The 19,744-nt window shown below is 38.8% G+C and overlaps 1 protein-coding gene across 1 annotated transcript in view; it reads right to left on the bottom strand.

The window, feature by feature from the left end:
• Window positions 1–1,038: 1,038 nt before the first annotated feature.
• GANC (glucosidase alpha, neutral C) overlaps window positions 1,039–19,744 on the bottom strand; it is a 23,954-nt gene continuing 5,248 nt past the window's right edge. The window contains exons 7-24 of the mRNA XM_030949165.1: window positions 19,075–19,141; window positions 17,579–17,675; window positions 16,799–16,979; window positions 15,811–15,964; window positions 15,190–15,425; window positions 14,100–14,226; window positions 13,050–13,129; window positions 12,056–12,199; window positions 11,576–11,672; window positions 11,093–11,194; window positions 10,342–10,585; window positions 8,556–8,620; window positions 7,950–8,026; window positions 6,668–6,742; window positions 6,146–6,259; window positions 5,496–5,608; window positions 3,900–4,003; window positions 1,039–3,010 (exon numbers count right to left, since the gene is read on the bottom strand). Of these exons, the coding sequence (XP_030805025.1) occupies window positions 2,901–3,010; window positions 3,900–4,003; window positions 5,496–5,608; window positions 6,146–6,259; window positions 6,668–6,742; window positions 7,950–8,026; window positions 8,556–8,620; window positions 10,342–10,585; window positions 11,093–11,194; window positions 11,576–11,672; window positions 12,056–12,199; window positions 13,050–13,129; window positions 14,100–14,226; window positions 15,190–15,425; window positions 15,811–15,964; window positions 16,799–16,979; window positions 17,579–17,675; window positions 19,075–19,141 (2,187 nt within the window). The 3' untranslated portion in view covers window positions 1,039–2,900. The remainder of the gene's footprint in view (window positions 3,011–3,899; window positions 4,004–5,495; window positions 5,609–6,145; window positions 6,260–6,667; window positions 6,743–7,949; window positions 8,027–8,555; window positions 8,621–10,341; window positions 10,586–11,092; window positions 11,195–11,575; window positions 11,673–12,055; window positions 12,200–13,049; window positions 13,130–14,099; window positions 14,227–15,189; window positions 15,426–15,810; window positions 15,965–16,798; window positions 16,980–17,578; window positions 17,676–19,074; window positions 19,142–19,744) is intronic.

Below are 19,744 nucleotides of genomic sequence, written 5' to 3'. Positions count from 1 at the left end.
TTCCCTGCACAGCTCAGCAAAATGCTCATTTTGCAGCCTGGGCATGTGTTTTTTCTTTCTTATTCTCCTTTCTTGCCCAGTGCACCTCTTATATACAGAGCTCTGTTTCTGGAAGAATTGTAGGGGTATGACATTTGAGAAACTCTCTGTGGGTTGATGGGGAGGATCATGTGAATGATTAGCAGTGGGGTTTGTTGTTGTTTTTTTTTTTTCTTTAATTGGGATTGTCAGCAAGTGCCAGGGTATGACTTGCTGCTACTGCTAGAGCTAAGAGATCAGCCAGTGCCTGCATATGGAATGGCAGGTGGACATCCACTTCTCACTTCTACATCAATGCTGCTCTTTAGGCATGTTCAGGAGTTACACCTGTTTAAAATACAATTTCTCCTTTTCTTATTTCATACTGGAAAGATGAGTTTGTTATGTAGGGTTTTGGTCTTTTTTACAGGAGCAGCTAGTAAAAGACAAATGGTGTCTTAAATAAACATAATTTTCCATAGAGGACAATGGATGTGCTGTCTAATAGTAACAGCAAAACAAATACTCAGGAATTAAATCCTGTATGTGATGGAATTTACTGCAAGCAGAAGTACTCAAATAGCTGACCTGTTCAACAGTAACAATGAATTAGTGAATTAATCTAAAATGTTAATATTGTTATTTAATTTGTATGGAGTTTTCTCTCCAGTTATTTCCACTAATAGAAATAATTTTTTTAATAAAGATATACTAAAATTTTATTTCTTCATTTATGGCATAAATATGTGAAAAAATATGTGAGTTACTACAAACAGCAATGTAAATCGTATTCTTTGAAATTTACCAGATCTAAAGGCCCAACTCTTAAGATTTTCAGCAACTAATTGCTACTGAAATCGACAGATGTTGGGAACCTCATACCACTGAAAATCTGACCCATGAGTACTTACTATGGTGCAGATATCTTACTGAGGGCCAGAGAATAAAGGCAAGTCGTTCACATTAACCAGGTACCCTTGGAAGAATACTCACCAGTGATTCTTAGCAGTAGAAAGAAGGTTGGAAGGAAAAAAGCATGTAACTTGCTTCATTATTACTTTATTTCACTTTCCAATTTGAGAAATAGCAGTTAAAATATTTTATTACCCAAAACAATAACTATATCTTGTCAGAATCACTGCTATGCTTAAACATAGTAAGAGATCATCAATCAAAGCTTAGAAGTTGATAGAAAAATAGGGTCTGTCTCTCTTCTCATAGGTGCAAAAGATCTGTTTGCTGCTGTTCTACCTGGATTAACACATTTGCATTAAGCACAACAGTATTCATGCTGCCAGTTCCTGCAGTGGAGGCTCACACTGTCTCCTTGAGAAGGTGCTGACAAATAGCTCTGCAGAATATAAAAGAAGGAAGCTAGAAGAGTCCAGGGGGGAACAAACTACACTTGAGTAGTCAAGAGTACTCACAGTTTGCTTTCATGCTTGCTGTTCCCAGAAATATGCCCTGCAGAGGACAAACAGCAGCAGGTGGGAATGACAGGGAGATTAGTAATGTTATGTTACCTTTAGCTGGCAAAAATGGTGACCATCCTTCTCTGTTTCCTATGAGTTAATTTACAGATGTTTTTAGAAAATACTTCCTTATCTTACTAAAAGGAATTAAATTAACTAGAAATCCAGAAAAACCAGAAACCCAACTGATGGCATGTTCAGATTTGACTCAAAGCAGAACTGGTTTGAAAATAATATAGCTGATGAGTTTAGCAAATAGAAAGGTAAACAAACCCTGTGGAGCAATGGCAGCCTGTGAAAAGAGATGCCTAACTTGGAAAAGCCTGAGGGAACAGGCAGGATGTAATGGATGTGAGACTCAGGATGTCTCTGTTTTGCAAGCAAAGCAGGCATCAAAACACACCAGTTCTGTTTGCAGAGATAGTGGGAAAAGATGGTAAAGGAACATTAGGCTGAGTTGTAAGAGAAAGTGGGATGCCTACATGCAGAATTAATCCCATTAAAATTAAATTCTGCTTCATAAATGCCTAGCTCAAATCTCAGCCAGATACTAAAAAGTGACATGACTAAAACTTTTCTAAAGGAAGCCAAAACTTGGCAGGACTTGGCAGATCTGGGAAAGCATAGCTGCCTTTAATCAATGACATTCAATCATCAATGCCAATTCTTTCCTAACAGAAAACTTATTTTTTAAGTAGTACCTGTGCCTTTTTGAAATCCAAGTTTCAAAGCTGGCTGTTAGGGAGCCTTCTGCACCATCACGTTACTGTCTTCTGTTATTGCACAAACGAATGGCACAAGCTACCCAACTCTCACCTCCAGTGCCTGAGCTCTTTGGCCAGCCAGCTGTTTACTTTCCTCTGCAGACCAGCTAATTTTGCATTGCCATAAGGACTGGAAAGCAGAAGTGTCTGTGATCACACTGGATGGCTCCTTCTGTGTTTGTTTTCAGAAGGCAGCTTGCAGGCAGAACTCTGGTAATAACCTCTGTGTCTGCCATACCTGCTGAAGCTGCTTGTTGAACTGGCCCAGATCTCCTCAAGTGCAACAACCTCTGAACAGTGTGATTTTCAAATATTTACATTAAGGCCAACAAGCCACATAATTTTTTATTGCAAGTGAAGGCAGAACTGAAGCTTAATGCCTAACTGAAGCAAGACTAATGCAAATAGTATTTAGCTTATTTCCCCAAAGATACAATCCTAGTGCTATTACTATTGCTGAACAGAAAATTATCCAAGTCCAAATTGGTGCTTTAAAAGAAAAACTGTAAGAAATGTTAGTTTGGATGTGTTGGTGGAAAATATGTTTGTTGATTTAATTGGATTCAAGTGAATATCTGAAGTCCTCCCAGTTTATTTCTCCTCAGCCTCTCAATGGACAGCTTCTCTGAAGAAGTTGCATCTTCTTTCAGCTGATACAGATCTCCCAGTCAGCATCAACACTCAGGGCTAAGTTTTCCAGTGTCAGTGCAGAGGTCTTCGTATCATATGTGAAAACCACCTCCTTTTTTTTCCCATCTGAACAGGACAAGAGAGTTTTCTATTTAATTTAAGAAGAATTCTTCTGGAACACAGCTACACGTGACTCTACAGTTTTTAGTTCTGACTGTCCCTGCCACTGATGGAAAGGATTGATTAAAAAACAAGTAGAAGTCAAATCTTCCCAGCACACATATTATAAGGATGCAGTGGAATAAGAAAGTAAATATTTTTTTTCCTGATCTTTCAAATTATGGTACATCAAACTATGGAACTACTTAAGAATTTTTCTGAAAAAAAATCACCCTGTGTTTTGCACAGGTGTTCCTCCAGGCACCCTTGAGAGGTGGAGGCATAAAGTCCATTTCCCCATGACTCTCAAAGTGAAGGGACACACTTGAAAAGCAACCAGAAATTGTAAGCCCTTTCTGTAGCTGCTATTGCCTACCCCTATGGGATACCTCACAACTTCTAGAGATCGCCATATAGTCAGGAACTCCAGAGCTTTTGGATGAGCATGGAAACAGAAAAGTAAATCTGTGTTTGTCTGCAAGTTTCCTGTTCTAGACTAGGCAGGTTAACAGACCTGAGCAAATGGGCTTTCATTTGAAGTGCCATCTCTGCTCATGTTCTGTGCAGGACAATGTTGTCTGAACGTGTTCATTCCAAACCACATTTACTGATGTATTTATCATCTTTCAAAGTCAGTGTTCTTCAGTTCTGCATGTAGTATTAGGGGTGAATAGCTGCTGGTTCCTTTCACTAAATTCTGTCCTTGATATAAAAAAGTAACAAAGAAAGCTAAACAAAGAGGCTTCCTAAGCTGTAACACTTCTTCTGCAGACCTGTCAGTTTGACACCTCTAGTGAACGGCAGCAGAGCAACACAATTTGAAAAAATTGCAGTAAAATAGAAGTCAATTCATTACCCTTGGCACTGGCTGTCACAAAAGTGGGTTGCTTTCCAAATCCCAGAATTATCGCCCGTTCAACTACACATGTAGTATGGTATTGTCCGCTTTCATCTACGCAGCTGAAAAAAGAAAATAGTTTCATATACATCAATTTCTTTCCATCAGTATAAATTCAGTATCACACAAGTATTATTACTTCCGTCTCATCCTGAAAGCTCCCTATACTGGTTTCCTTTCCTCTATTTACCTTCCTCTTAAAAACAAGTAAAACTTCCTCCCATTGTCAGCTGATTTTTTCACTGCATATCAGATTTCACAATCAGAAGAAAAACAGTTTGAGAAGCTATTTTATGGCAAAAAGTATTGTTTTGAGAACCAGAAAAGTTCTGGATTTTCAGAAAACAGTGGTTAAAACTCCTAAATATAAATGTAAAGCTAATTTTAACATTTTTTTCAAGTAAGATATTTCAATTTGAGACAAAATTATGTTTAATTTTGTAACTAATTCAATTTTTATTAAAAAGCTCTAAAAAACCTCAAATCAAATCAAAATGTACCTCTTTTTTAATGAACAGGATGTTATTAATCTCAAAATTATTTTTTCTCCAACTTTAGATTGGCTAGCAATTTAGCAACATTTTTCTTTCCCATCCTGAATTTTTAAGCTTTTCAGATTTCATATTCCATATAAAGAGATTTGAAGTCTACTTTTAACCACATTATACAAGCTAAACTAGTTTTGCTCTATGTTAAATTTTGTAGCTTTAGGATCAACTCCTGCATATTTTTGAAGCTCGGACAAAACAATGCCTGTAGAATCACCATTTATGCACTGCACAGCCCTCTGTGCAATGTACCTCAATAGTAAAAGTGTTATAGTGACATCTTTGGCATCCCTTTGGCTTTTAGGTTTTGTCACTAAACCTTTGTAGGTGGTTTCCCCTTGTGCCTCCCTTCAAGTGTTTTTCTTCATGCTAATATATATGGTGAATTTGTTGACTACTTTGGGAGACTGCAAAGGTGTGGTTTTTGTTCCCAGACAGAAGCACTGAATATCTCAAGTTGGAAGGGACACATAAGAATCAAGCTAACTCCCTGCTCCTTGCAGGACTACCTAAACCTAACCATGTGGCTCAGATCATCATCCAGATGTGCTTTGAACTAGGAAAGGCTTGATGCATTGACCATTTCCCTGGGGAACATGTTCCAGTGACTGACCACCAGCAAAGATTATGTTAGAAAACAAATCTTAGAAAATATAAACACTCCAGGTGTTGCATACTTGCAAATCTCCTGATTTATCTTTTTTGTCTCTCAGATAGGCTGTACTCTTTCTAACAATTTCCTTTATATTTGTGTCAATCTGCAAAATCTTGAGTCTGACTAGACTGAAACAATATGAGACAGCTCAGTATTTCATGTGTCACTGCCTTCAGACTTATGTAGAACACTGTTTACCTCTGCAGTTTTATGACAGATTGGGCACTCTCTCGGACTTCACTAAGCAATAGATGTGACTAATACTGCTACCTTTGTAAGAAGGCCTCATAAACTAAAACAGGCATTTCCAGTGACAGTGTGTTGGTGGCTTTTGTCCATAATTGCTGTTACCTGGAAGAGAGAATGTTCTTGTGGAAAGTGAATTTCCGATACAGGAACTGCTTCTTGTGGAGATATTGAAATGAATGCCCATCATCTACGTAGAGCTCACCTATGGCACAGGCCTGTGAAATACACCAGATAGAGCACAAATTAACAGCAGCTTCTAGTGTTGAATAATTAAACTGTCTCACTATATGTTATGCTTCATATTGAAGGTGTGTATTTATTTTTCTTTAGCAGCTTGTAGAAGGCTCTGGAAGGCTCAAGCAATCCAGCTCTGAGACTGCCGGACATCCTGGTTTTGTAATCAAATTGATGCAGGTGCCATATGTCACTTCTTTATTAGCAAAGACAGTTGTAGGAAGTTCCCTCTATGTGTCCAAAAGGAAGTTTGTGGCCTGCTCATTCTCTGCTCCTTCCTCCAAGGTACTAGACAAGGGCTGAAAAAAGTCAGAAAAATATTCTGGCTCTGATGTGCTCAGATAGTCATGCTCAGAGGGGATAGTGGGGGAGAGGTCTGAGTCCCCTCAAACAGCTCAAGTGGAGAAGAGCCATCGGGCACTCAAATGTAGATGCCATTGTGCTGATCAAACAGGGCCTACAAAGGTCAGACGGAGTAGAAGACATCTTTGTAAAAAAGGAATGCTATCCCAGCATACCTCTGCATCTAAGGCCACGTGGAGTTCATAAGAAATATCTATCATCCATTCAGTGGATTTTCCAGCTGAGGTCTTCAGAGGTATCACAGTGCCTCCCCGCTGGAATACAGGAATCTGCAAAAACACAAAGCCAAGGCAGAAAGGTTCCCACACTCCGATAATGGAATTTTAACAAGGATCAGAGATAACAGAATTTTGCTCAACTTAGAAATGAACTTTTACCACAAATATATAAAGAAAATCATTCAACTGACAATGGTAATAGTATTAAACTTCTGTGTGTATATAAGCAAAATAATTTTGCTTGGAAAAGTAACTGTTTTATCACCTCATTTTGCCATCAGGACACAGTAGAGTTGAATCTAACAACAGAGGAGATGGGAGTTTTATACAAAAGCTATTTTAGATTACATTTCTATGAGGAAATTGAACTGTAACTTTTCTGATTCTGAATACTGACAAAACAAAAGCTTGGGGTTTTTTCCTGCTTTATGAAAGTAGCATTTTAAAACAAAAACATACATTCTCCAGTGTTACTGGGATCTTCACTGTGCCCGCATCTTCCATTCGCTTAAATTTTCTGAAATCATACCAAATCTAGAAAAAATGAAATCAGAATGAGCATGACACATATGCCAAAATCTGTTCCCTCTGTAGATGCAGTTACTCTCCTTAACTCGTCAGTATTCCTAACAACCTATTTAATAGGCAAGAAAAAGCATTTACTTTTTAAATTAAATGACCTTCTGGATGAAAAGAATAAATTGTAATTTCTGAAGCACAAAAATAATCTGACCTTTTCTACAGTTTGCATAATATCTTGTATGTCTTAAAGCATCTGGAAGTGCAAAACAATGAAATGCTTTAATTTTTTTTTTAAATATAGTTCTTGAAAAAGCATATTTATATTGAAGTGAAAATTAACAACAAAGTTGCTAATAACAGGTGACAAAAGAGAGCTGCATCTGAATCTCCCATGCACCACACTTGGCAGCAGGTTTAAGTACTTTAAGTGTGCCAAGCACTCAATTGCCACAGAGATCTTGACAAAAGTATTTTCCTTAACTTGTCTGGAGAGCCTAGTCTGTTTTTCTCCTTAAACTGAGAAGAATTCTAACTGTTCTCAGTTAGTGGAGTCACAAGGCTCTGCATGGTCTCATACACCCCCTTTTGCTGCCTACTCTCTAGAGTCTCAGGCTTTCCCTTAGCAACTATTTTCCCCAAAACATTTCCTTTCCTCCACTTCACTGCTGCTGCAGCCAAATGCTCTTTGTGGGAGTGAACCACTGTGCCATCCTGTGGATAAATACCTTTATTTCAGAGAGGAACTGCTCTCTGTGTGAGTCAGTGTTTGCTATACATGTCCCAGGCTACTGAGGCTTGACTTGTTAAAATTTCCCTCCCCACAGTTTCTCTCTGATTTCCTTTTGACCTTTCTTCAAAGTTCCCTTTTTTTCTACATAAAATGAGAAGTTTAACCCAAAGAGAAATACATGTAAAAAGAAAACTGACAACGTAGGGAAGCTGTTTCATGGTGATTGACGAGCAAGCTTTGAAGGGAGATTTAAACTGTAGGTGACTTGAAATTTGTGCAGCAGCTTGTGGAAAAGCAAGAAAGCAAATTAACTGTGAGCCAAGCAAGCAAGGCATCAAGATGGAAGGAAGGGCTCAGAGTGGCACAGCATGGCCAGCCAAGACTTGCCACAGCATTAGTGCTCCGCAGTTATTAGATGGGGAGCTGGAAGGTTTCTGCATAAAATACTTCTTTGAGCTGAACAGCTGAGCAATTCATATACATCCTTACCTCCTCTGACCCTGGAAACAGAACTGTTACTGTCTTGGCCTCTTTCTCTGTGACTGGATGCACCAACAAAGCATTTCCTGGAGAAAAACATAAACACAGCTATGGTCCTCAAGGCTGCATCTTCCCAGAGCAGAACCTGTGTGCTCTGGGGTTGTCAACCTCCCACAGCCATTCCAGGAGCTTGTTTGGGCATGTCATATGCTTAGGTTCACTTTCTACTGAAGAAACAGGCTTGTGTAGTGGGCTGATGGCTGACTGACTTCAGTAGCCAGCCATACCACAGTACAAACCAATCATGTTTGTGTGGTAGTTGTTTACTACTGCCATTTTTGAAGCAGATCTTAGCTGCCCTACTGAACTTGATGATTCAGGTCAAAACCAATCATGTTTCTTCAAAGTGACTAGTGAGATACAACTGAGTTTTTGTATCTCCTATGTCCTCTGTTTTCAAAGTGCTGTTAATAGTAGGTCCCTTCAAGAGGTCTCAAGTTCTAGATTCAATTACAATTTTTTAAAGTCTTGGGGAACATTTTTGTGTTTTCTTTTTGTCATGCAACACCTCAAAAATATTTAAGTCAAATTGCAGGGAATAAGACACCTGCTTACCCAGCATGTACTCATTTTCCACATCAAAAGTTTCCATTTTCCCTGGAAACTCTATCCAGAGAGACCTGTAGAAAAGAAAGATAATGGAATTCAGTTACATTTTCCCTCTCCAATCAACCTGTTCAAGTCTTTCTGGCATTTTCAGCCTCCATTTTTTCCCTCTCTTTACAAGAACTCTTTACCAAGAACTGAAGATAGGGTAAGGTTCTCTTCTGTGTTTAGTGACTCAAAGTGCCCCTTTGTGCCTGCTGAGAGTCCCCAGTACAGCACGGGTTAAGACACTCCAGTATACCTATCTTTACATCTGTGGCATTAATTTCTTCCCTCCTGCCTTCTTCCTTACAACCTTGCACTACATCTGCCTTCCTTCTATCAAAGGAGAGATGAATGAGCCTTTGTGTCCTAGTCTACCACCAATGCTGGCCCCTGATGAACTAGTCCCTGCAGCACAATCCTTCCTTTTCTCAACAGCTCCCTGCTGCTTTTATAGAAAGTCTTGCCCTGACCACACCTGAGAAACCTGCACCAGAAGCTCATTTTCAGTCTTTCTCAAAAAAGGGTAGTGTAATAACCATCTGGTTATGGAACAGAAGTTGTATATTTAAAGTTTGAGAGATTATGACAACAACAGCTTGTTAAGAGACAGGGTCTGAGTTTCTTTACACAAAAGCTTGGCTCACCTGCTCACTCACAGGCATCCACCTGTTCACTGCAGTCCTGCTGCTCGTGTGCTTGATAATGAGACACACTTTCCATTCTGCTTGTCTCAGTGAGAAAAATATACTTCCTCTCTAATTCTGTACCTACTGCAGCAAACTTAACACAATGGAAGTGTGATTTAATACTGTGGGCAGTTCACATGCCAACAAAATCTTCATTTCAAGAAAGCCAGAAACCCACTGTCTCTGTCAGTGCATAAACCAGGTGCATTTACACCCACATAGGTCCAGACAGACACTCACACTACTGTGTCTGTAATGCAAACTATCTTCAAAACTCAAACCACTAAACCCTTGTCAAAAAGACTGATATGTTTCTAAAACATGTAAGATGTATCTGCATAACAAAATATAAAGGCAAATGTGAGCAAAAGAACAGTTCTAGGGCAACCGCAAACACAGATTATAATACAAACAAACACAGATTATAATCTATACCAGGGAGATTAATGACATTAATCTCTTCCCAAAAGAAGTGCTGCATTCAGTTCCATAGAGGCACATTTTAAGAAGTTAGAGAGCAACAGAACAAATAATTTATTTTGTCATTTCATTTCTGTTCTAGATTAAAGAAACATTATAAGCAATACTGCAGAAAAAAGTGATAAAACTATTAATATGAAATAAGATTTTATAACAATAACATTTAAGCAGTAACAAATATTTTCATGAGAGGCAAAATGGTAGTTTGACATTTCTAGGTCAAGTTCACAGTCCATTAAGCACTGTTTTATGTACTGGTTGGACTACTATGTGATGGTCTTTATCATGATGAAAAGTTTGAAGCCCAGACTACTCTAAAAAGTTCAAAGACTGCACTGTGTTTATTGAATTAGTGTGTTCCAGGTGTCATTTGGGAAAAAACTCAGAACATAATTTTCCTCTGAGAACCCTAACAAAGCTCACAGAATGCATGAAAAGAGAATTCAGTATTAGAACTTTTGTCTGATTTTCTCCCTTTTAATAGTCAAATAAGTAACTACAAAACTAACAGGTGGTAATTTAACCTCCCTTCTCCAAGTAAGCTCCTGCAGATACCCTCTAGGCCTGCTGGCTCATGCTCTTACCTCATGACAGGTTCAGCCGCCGTGTGAGCCCGATAGAACAGAGTGTATAAGTAGGGCAGGAGGACGTAGCGCTCTGTAATGGCTTTCCTGATGATCTGGGTGTTCTTCTCCCCAAAGAGCCACGGTTCGCGCCGTTTGCTCTCCATGTTAGAGTGACCTCTGAAGAAGGGCTGGTAGGCTCCTGCCTGATACCAGCGAACAAGTAACTCTGGCTCTGGATCTCCAATAAACCCTCCCACATCAGCTAGATATTGCGCAGACAAATAAAAATACACAGTTTTGGAGATTGCTCTGGAAAATGTGAAGCTCTCCTCTAACAAACATCCCAAGTGTATAAATCCACGCATTTCACAGTTTGCTCACTGTTCTGTTCAGCTGTTGGGCAGCCGCTCGTCCAAATAAGAGTAAAACACCAGTGCAACAAGTTATGCTTTGAAAAAAACAAAAAGCTCAAGAGAGGTTTTGAAGGCTAAGTGAGTGGTTTTCCCAGGGACAGAGCACTATCACAGCGATGCTGTAAACAGAACACTACCTGAGGACTGCTGCTCCAGATGGGACAAAAACACTGCACAAAAGTTAGTGGAGAGAGACATGATGGTGAGAGCCAGGTTTCAGGCTTCTGAAACCAGACTAATCTGTGAAACCACCTGGAAATGCAGAGGGCTGTTGAGCTTTCCACCACCTGTGTTGAAGTCTACCTTGGGAATACAAGCTTGGTGGAGCCATTTATGCACGGTGAGAAACACATTACCTCCACAGAAGGAAATCCCTGCCATGTTGATGGTAAGAAGCATTGGAATGGATATTTTCAAGTAACTCCACTCTGCCGTGTTGTCTCCAGTCCACACTGCCCCTGGAAATACACAGTTTCAGGATTATGCAGGAAAATTGAATGTATATCTCAGTTTATGCTTGCAGTTAAGGAAAGAAGACAAGAATAATCATGAACTACTTTGGAATTCCTGTACATTGCACCTTTCTTTTTTCTTTATACATCTGTGCTCCTGAAATAGGCAATAAAAACAGGTATTGATTTATCACAGGACACAGATTGCTGTTCTACCTTTGACTCACACACACCTTGCCAACCTCTCCTGATTTTTTTAATCACTTGCACTCTTATGATCTTACCACATCAGTATTTCTAAAACAGTTTCTGTCCTCTCTAGACTACTGTCCATCAAACTTAACAGAATAAAGCAGCAAGGAAGGCATCCAGCTAATCTTTACTGACCATACTTCTGTGATCCAGCAAAAAAAGATCGTGTGAGGACAAATGGCCTCTCTTTTCCTGAAGAACGTCTGATGAGTCCTTCTGCAGTTGCCATTTGCTGAAAGTCATGAATAGAAAAGTCAGGAAGACAAACTCTTTAATTAGGGTACTTTCTACACTGTCTTTTTAGCATTCTAAGGCAGAAAAATGAAGACAATTCTGTTCCGAGAAATAATACCTATTATTAAATAACGTTCTTATTAGAAGACATGTGAACAAAAAGATTCAGTAGTCACACCAATGTAATTTACATTACTATGATAGTAAGGCATAGATGATGTCACATTTTCTTGTGACCAATGCCAGTTTATTTCAAATACTGCAATATCCAGCAGAGTTTCAGGCCTTGATGAAGTTTATAGAATACCTACTACTGTGTGAAGTACCACATCACACATACTCCATGAGAATAACTGCAGTTTGTATCTCCAGATACTCTACCTGGTAGAATCCATAGAGGTTGTGTACTTCCCGATGCTCCCAGTTGTTGTAGTGCACAGCATCTTTCTGCATTGTTAGTTCTGCCCCCTTGAAGACTGAAGGCTCATTCATATCATTCCATACAAAGAGGATATTAGTGGATCCCTATGACACAGACCTTCAATTAGGTCATGACGGAGTCAGTCCTGTGATTCTGAGTGTTTATTTCAAGTGGGTGTCAGGCCAGTCTGGGGTATGAGTAGAAACAGCAGCACAAAAGCAAGACTTGGTAATTACACTTCTCAGGTCACTCGAAAGCCCCTCAGAGGCCCTTCTAGTCAGAGTAGCAGCCTGCAAGCCCACTTGATCTTTGCAATTCTTAGAAAACTCAGTAGGCACTTGCTGTTCCTGCTTTCTTGTGAGGGAAAGAAGCAGGGAAAAGAGAAGTATAAAACAGGCATAAGGAAAAATCAGAGAAGGCCAGAGTCGAAAGCTGGAGAGAAAAAGCAGCATGGGAAATATCTACTATGTATGTCTACTAGGGAAGTGATTTCAACAACTCTACTGGAAACCAGAACTTTGAAGCATGGTGAGAGGAACTGGAGATGTGCAGCAATGGTCACCCAGACACTTTCAGCACTAGGCAGGAAGGTCAGGATGAAGTGATCTAGCTGCGAGAATGCACTCCTACATCACTCCTTGTGTGCTGTCATGGTAGTAAAGGCTGGAATAGCAGCACCTGTTCCAGATTATGGGTTCTTAAAAATGCCTGCAGTTTGTCCCTTATATTGCTGCAACTAAGAGTGTGTGTTCACTGGTGGCATATGGGTTCCAACTGGCTCAGTGTAGATATGTCCATGGAGAAAATCCTTCTGTGGTACTTCAGCTTATCAAGGTATTTTCCTATACACAATAATAGAGCTACAAAGGCCAACAACTTGCTTAGACAGTATCTTCTCTCTTCTCCCTTTTCAGGCTTTCTGGGATATGAAAATCAGAGCAAATAAATACAAACCTTGTATGTTTTGAAGGCAAATTGATCTGCGTACCATTTTCGCACATCAGGATTGGTGAAATCTGGGTAACAAGAGGAACCTGGGGATGTTGGAGATCCCAATTATTTATCTGATTTTAAGAATATTGTCTTTGCACCTATATACAGCGGCCTAAAGCTACAATGGTTTCCATAGGCAGCCATAGTGTAGTCGCTATTTTTTTCTGAAATTAAAGCTCAAGACCAAATTCCAGGCTGACTTGGAATTCAGCACACCCTTTGCCATGTTGTGAAGGTCAACACACTTAGATTCAGGAGGTCTGAAGCTAAGCACCATTTAAGGATATCTGCTAGCAGTAGCAGTTTCAAATACGTTCACATGTGAACAAGCAGTCAGGGAAAGACATCACCACCAGTATTCCGACCTCAAACAGAAAAGTGTCACTGACAAGCTGAATAACTACATCTGACCATGCTACTAGAAGTTGCAGTATGTCCTTGACTTTTCCCATAATCATTCCATTGCCAGGACTGTGTGCTCCCTGTCTGTAAGGAAGGGAGACAACCTCCTCTGCCTCCCTGCAATGAGATCTCATGAAACACAATATGTCAAATCACTGTGTTACTCTTGAATCAAAGTCTTCTCGATCAGGGTCCACTAAATTTCATCCGGCCTACATAAGCTGTGCTCACTGCAATGGACCAAACTGCATTTCTGTGTCCAAGACAAGCTGGGAAGAGGAATGGCTATTCTCATCAATAAATTCAACTCTTTTAGTTCTAGGCACTGGAACTAGCTGCAGATCCAATAGATATAACAGAGGCAATCTATACAGCTGAGGCAATCAGGACATGATGATACCAACCCTCACCCATTATTATAAATTATATTAATTTTTAATTTTTATTACAATTATTAATGTTTCCAACAAATGCAAGGAATTTGCAAGGAATATAAGGAATTTGAAAGGAATATAAGAATTCAATTCTGCTTCCATGCATCCCAATTAAACTATTCCGCAAAATTTTTAAAATAAACAGCTTAAAATATAAAGACACAGTGTTTTTTACCTGGCCAACAGATGCCCTCAAAATCTTGCCCATTTCTGTCTTTTACAAAATATCCCTTTTCTTTTGCCTGTGCATACAGGATATACGAGGGATCAACCTTAATATGAGGATCTACGATGACCACAAGCTGCCATGGTAAGAAAATAAAACACATAATTAAGATCAGCTGTGCTTAATACAACAGTAAGAGTTCACTTTTGCTAAAAGGCAGACAATGACTTCACCTCAGGTAAAGAGAGCTGTGTCCCTAGTTTTAAAAAGCAGATACCAGTTTTTTATATACTCTGTTAGACATATGTACAGGACCTGAATTTTCAAGGACTGCATAAACTTACCCTACTGAAATAAATGACAAAAGCCATTGTTTCAGATAAAAGCAAGTACCCCAACCCCTAAAAACATTCTGTTTAATTCACTGCTGTTTTCTGTGAATGGGAAAATATCTGACTTCTGTGTTCATGTGCCTCCTTAAAATCATACGCCTTAAGACAGTTAATTCATTTTAGTTTGTGCATCATACAACAGCAAGAGGTATTGTGTTTTGCAGTTACATTCTGGTGCTTTACTGCAGAGCTGAGAAAGTACTATAGCTCCAATTGAGAGACTATAAAACTTGAATGCTGTTTCAACAATCCCCTCTTCATTGACTTTTGGCAAAGATCAAGCATTAAGCAATTCTACAACCCAATAATTCCAAGGAAAATATTTTAGCTGTAAAATCAGAAATACAGAAACACAAAGAAAAGCTGAAACAACCACAGAAAGTATCAATGGTAAAAGATCATGTTAAGAAAAAAGATTTTCTGGTGTGTTTATCAATGACAGTGCTGAGCTGCTTCTGTAAGATGGAGTTCCACATGGGTCAAATTTAGCTGGATTGTCAGGATTCAGAACAAACTATTAAATAATAAAATGGTATAAGGAACTGAATTAAACAAGATAGTTTGCATGTTGGAAGCATCAGATGGCAACACAGTCTAATGTGTTGTAGTTCACCTGAATCCAGTATCTGAAGTACCATGCTTAAAGCTAGACTGGGTAGATTCACACTACAGACAAATCTTTGCTTTCTTCTTGCAATATTATTTACCTTGCGTTTTCTCTTCCTGAGATGTTCTTGCATCTTTCTGGGGTTCTGGAATTTCTTTTTGTCCCAAGTAAAATACCTCTTGCCATCTGTGTGCTCTATATCCAGCCATATGACATCATAAGGAATGTCATGTGCATCAAAGCCAGCATCCACTGCCTTGACATCTTGTTCATCCTCATAATTCCACCTGCACTGATGGTAGCCCAGAGAAAAAAGCGGGGGCAAGGCTTGAGTGCCTAGAAAGAGTATATGAATGAAGATAAAACTGTCAATAAATTCAGTCTTTCCACATTATAAGGTGGCATGTCTTGATAGTGACTGGCAGTTCTATCCCCCTGCGTTTCACCTCTTCCTCTAAGGGTGCAGTTTCAGATAGCAATGATTATGCTGGCTTCTCAATTAGAGGCAAGTTTGACCAGTTGTGAATGCTAGGGAAAACAAGGATAGAGGGCTGTGTTCACAAAGCACGAGCCTTTGATCTACACATTGCAGTTTGCGAACAACTGGCCTCCTGCACACAATGGGCTAGGTAAATATTGACCCACTCTTGGTTACAGCATGTTCCTCAGACAATCTCCTGGGTAAGCGTGCCATTCTGACTCCAATTATGTCAGTTAGTACCTGTCAGTTGTGCAAACTGCTTGAAGATATCAAATGCAGTGGGTCCCATCAGCAGGAAAACATCAATGATCCCACTTTCTGACATCCAGCGTACATCAGTTAGAGGCACTGCTCTCTGCTTAGCAGTCTCTGCAGCAGATCTAGATGGAGTGTGCTTAGAACGAAAACAAGGTAAACCTGAATCTCTGTCTCTATCATACTTTTATTCAATGAAGGAGCAAATAGGGAAACACATAAAATTCACCACTACATACCTGGCAGGTAGTAGGAATAGACACTGAATGTTTCTTATAAATCCTTCACAAATTCTTTACCTTGCATACCACTTACACAAAGTAGAGTAATAGGTAATGAGAAAAAATGGGTAATGAGTGGCATAATATTAAAGTATTTCCGTAATTAAGGACTGTGAATTTTCTGTATGATCTTTGAGTAATATCTATATCATAAAAAAAATAACCACATAATGCAGTGCTGGAAAAGCAAGATTTGCTTGTCATTGTTTCAATTTTAACAGAATTCATATGTTTGTGTTTCAAGAGCGAGTTCCTTTCCTGAACATTTTATGTTTCTTTAAGGTCAATTACATTCCACAGAAGAATGAGCCTGCTAAGCAGAAATCTGTGGCAATTCCAAGAATTTAAACACTCATAAAAATTTCTCAAATCCAAGTGAATATCAAGATTTTTGTCCACCTTTTTTTCTGCCTTCTGCATCCGTATAGATTTTTTCTATGTATTTTCTCTCTGTCTCCTCCTGTAGATCTGTTAAGATACAAAATCTATAACTTGGCTCTTGAAAGGAGTGATCTCTTTGTTCTTTTAGTTTAATACAACAAATTTAGCAATAGGAAGGACAGGAGGAAGAGACTGATGATTCTTCATTAGTGAGCAAAAGATAAATCTCCAATAGTGTTAAATTCTTGTTGGTCTTGTCCTGAAGTGTTTTCTTTTGTAATTTAATTCTGAGGAAAGTGAATAACTCTCACCTCAGCTACTGCCTTTGTACTAATATCCACCAGTGTTTCTGAAGAGTTCAGCCAGAAGATCCCTGAAGTTCTGTTAGGCTTGTGTGCTAAGAGAAGGGGTACTGAACCATAAATACCTATTTTTTCATGTATCTTGTGGCCGAAAATATCCAAATTATAAAGCCGGTATGCATCACCATCACTAGGACAAACAAACAGATGTGTTTGTTACACGTAAGCATCTTGCACTAGGCTAGTTTTAATTCTATTGCTGTCTCACTAAACCTGGTGAATACTCAGTGAGTGCTCTGTGTTCTAGTCTTTTGTTTAGCATACAGAGCTGAAATATGGACTGCCTAGATTACTGCTTATTTGCTTTGGTCCTCACTATCTGAAGCAAACGAGAGTTTTGCTGCCAGGAGGCTACTGTGAGTTTGCTTTAAATCCTAAAATATTATTTCTGAACTCTCCCATCCTCCCATAAAACTGCTCTTTTATGAGTACTGCTGAAACATGACCAATCCTGGAAGTCAGAAAAAAACTGCATGGAAAACTGGGAGAGAACAGAAAGGGCCATTGATGAAACTGCACACTAGGGAATGCAGAATGCCTTACTCCACATGAATAGGGGCTACAATTCAAGTAACTAAAATATTAAACTAAAATATACACTATATGATACACATGTCTCAAGCTCTTGTCTGGATTAAATTATTAATACTATGTTTTAGCTCTCTCTTACAAAACAAACAAAAAAAAGACACTGCATTCACTTGCAATCTGATGCCTTAACACATTTACCTGGTGTTTTTGAGAAGAAGGGTTTCTGTGTGTTGTGGTATTCCATAAACATGGTCATATCCATGTAAAGAGAAGTCCATGCCTACAGAAGTAGGACCTGTGGAAATAATATTAAATTATGAGAATGCAGAGTTCTTAGGCTTATCTGAAAGGAATAAAGCAGAGTACCTAACTGGATAAACCAAAAGAAAATAGGTTTTAATGTTTCAATAATTAAGTCTTTCATGTTTCCTTTCAACTTCACTTCCATTATTCTGTTCTATAGAGGTAATGTTTGAAACAGATTTTATTATATTTCTTTTGATTTTGAACTTCTTAACAAGATAAAATGAATCACTTTAACAGAAAAATATCCCAAATCCATGTAATCATGGGTCACTTCTTTATTTGGTAGTGAAACAGCTTAAAATTATCTCCTGTTTCTACCCTGGTATCTAAAAGCCAAACTTTGCAGCACAGTGAACTTCAGGATCTGAATTGTCTGCTTCCCACTGGTCTTCTCTTCAGCCTCAGCCAGGGGAGTAGCATGCACAAGAGTCCCTACCAGTGATATCATCCTGTCACACTACTGAATCCAGAGCAACTTTTGGCAGGCAACCAGAGATCCTGCAGACTGACAAGCAGCGGCTTCAGGATCAGAATCTGACCATATGGACTTTATTCCTCCGACACAGAAAACACAAAAACATGATGCTGGCCAAAGACACGAGAAATAGCATGAACAACAAGGGCAAGAGCTTCCTGCCCTCTGTGTCTTGACTGTGAACTGAGGAAGTTTCTGCCACCAAAAGAAATTGCTTTCAGACTTCCCTCCTTCTACTGCAGTTGCTGGGTAGTGCTGATCACTATAAAAGTCTGCATGATAATGGTAATGGACAAAGCCAAGTAACTCAATTAATATAGAATACAATGGGATGGACAGCAGATCATCACATATTTTGGTAATTTATAATTTAAATTTTATTTGAGTTACCGCTCTCATGTGTCTATAATCTTTGGCTTTATCACTTAAGATGGCTCAGTATTCCCTTTTTTAGTCCACACTTCAAAAGGGTTTCTTTGTGACAATTATTAATGCTTAGATATCATGATTTCTGATATGTCATGAGAATAAACTACAGGTGAAGTCAATGTTATGTACTAATGCTAAAAAAAAAGAAAAGGAAATAATGTATTTTATACAATATATACATGCAAAGTCAGACAATGCAGATAGTGTTAATCCTGTGTCAGAAATGGTATACAGTGAGTTGATGAAATGGGTCACATTTAATGTGTTCCCTCTTGAACAGAGATCAAATGAATACTTGCAGTTTTTGTCAAATTGTTACCCATCACTGATTTCCGATTAAAAAAAAGTTAAGGCAACTGAAAAGCAGGAGGAAGTGGGACATTGATAAACATTAAGCAGCTAAACAGAAAGCAGACAGAAATATGAATGAACATGGCTATATACAAAACAGTAAAGCTGTTTTCAGAACTAGACTGAGACTTACCATGAGCTTTGATGTCCAAGAAACTGCCAAATTTCTCTTGCCAGAGACCTAGATCCTCTTGTTTTTCCTGTACAAACAGAAATAGCTAAGCCTAGCAAATGAAATTGTGCACATCATGTAGTTTTAAGAAAAACATGATTGTTCACATGAGATTTATACTGGGTTTTTTTTTTTGGCCACATATGGCTAATATAAATAAATCAAAACCACAAATCAGATTCAGGTCCAGGAATTTACACTGAAGAACTGATGTGCATATGTTGTACACAAGCAGTCTGCTACAGCATAAAAATAGTATCTGAGATCTTAGACAGAATCACAGAATGATAGAATAGCCCAGTATGAAAGGGACCTCAAAAGATCACATGGTCCACCCTTTAATGGTAAAGGGAGCCTTGATGAGATTATTTAGCAGCCTGTCCAAACAAATCTTGAAAACATCCCATGATGGGACTATGCCACATCCTGGGAAGGTTGTTCCAGTGAGTGATTATTCCCACTGTGAAAAATGTGTTTCTCCTTGATCTTGAATAAATTTATTATATGCATGGGTAGAACCAAACAGAAAAAACATAAACAGAACCAACTCACTCCCCCAACTAGTAAAGGTCAGACAACAGAAAAAGCTCTTCAGACACTGTGGAGTGTCTGTAACTGATACATTTAACCT

Source organism: Camarhynchus parvulus, chromosome 5, assembly GCF_901933205.1.
Source record: "Camarhynchus parvulus chromosome 5, STF_HiC, whole genome shotgun sequence".
Lineage (NCBI taxonomy): Eukaryota > Metazoa > Chordata > Aves > Passeriformes > Thraupidae > Camarhynchus > Camarhynchus parvulus.
This window is presented reverse-complemented; position numbering and strand designations above follow the sequence as displayed.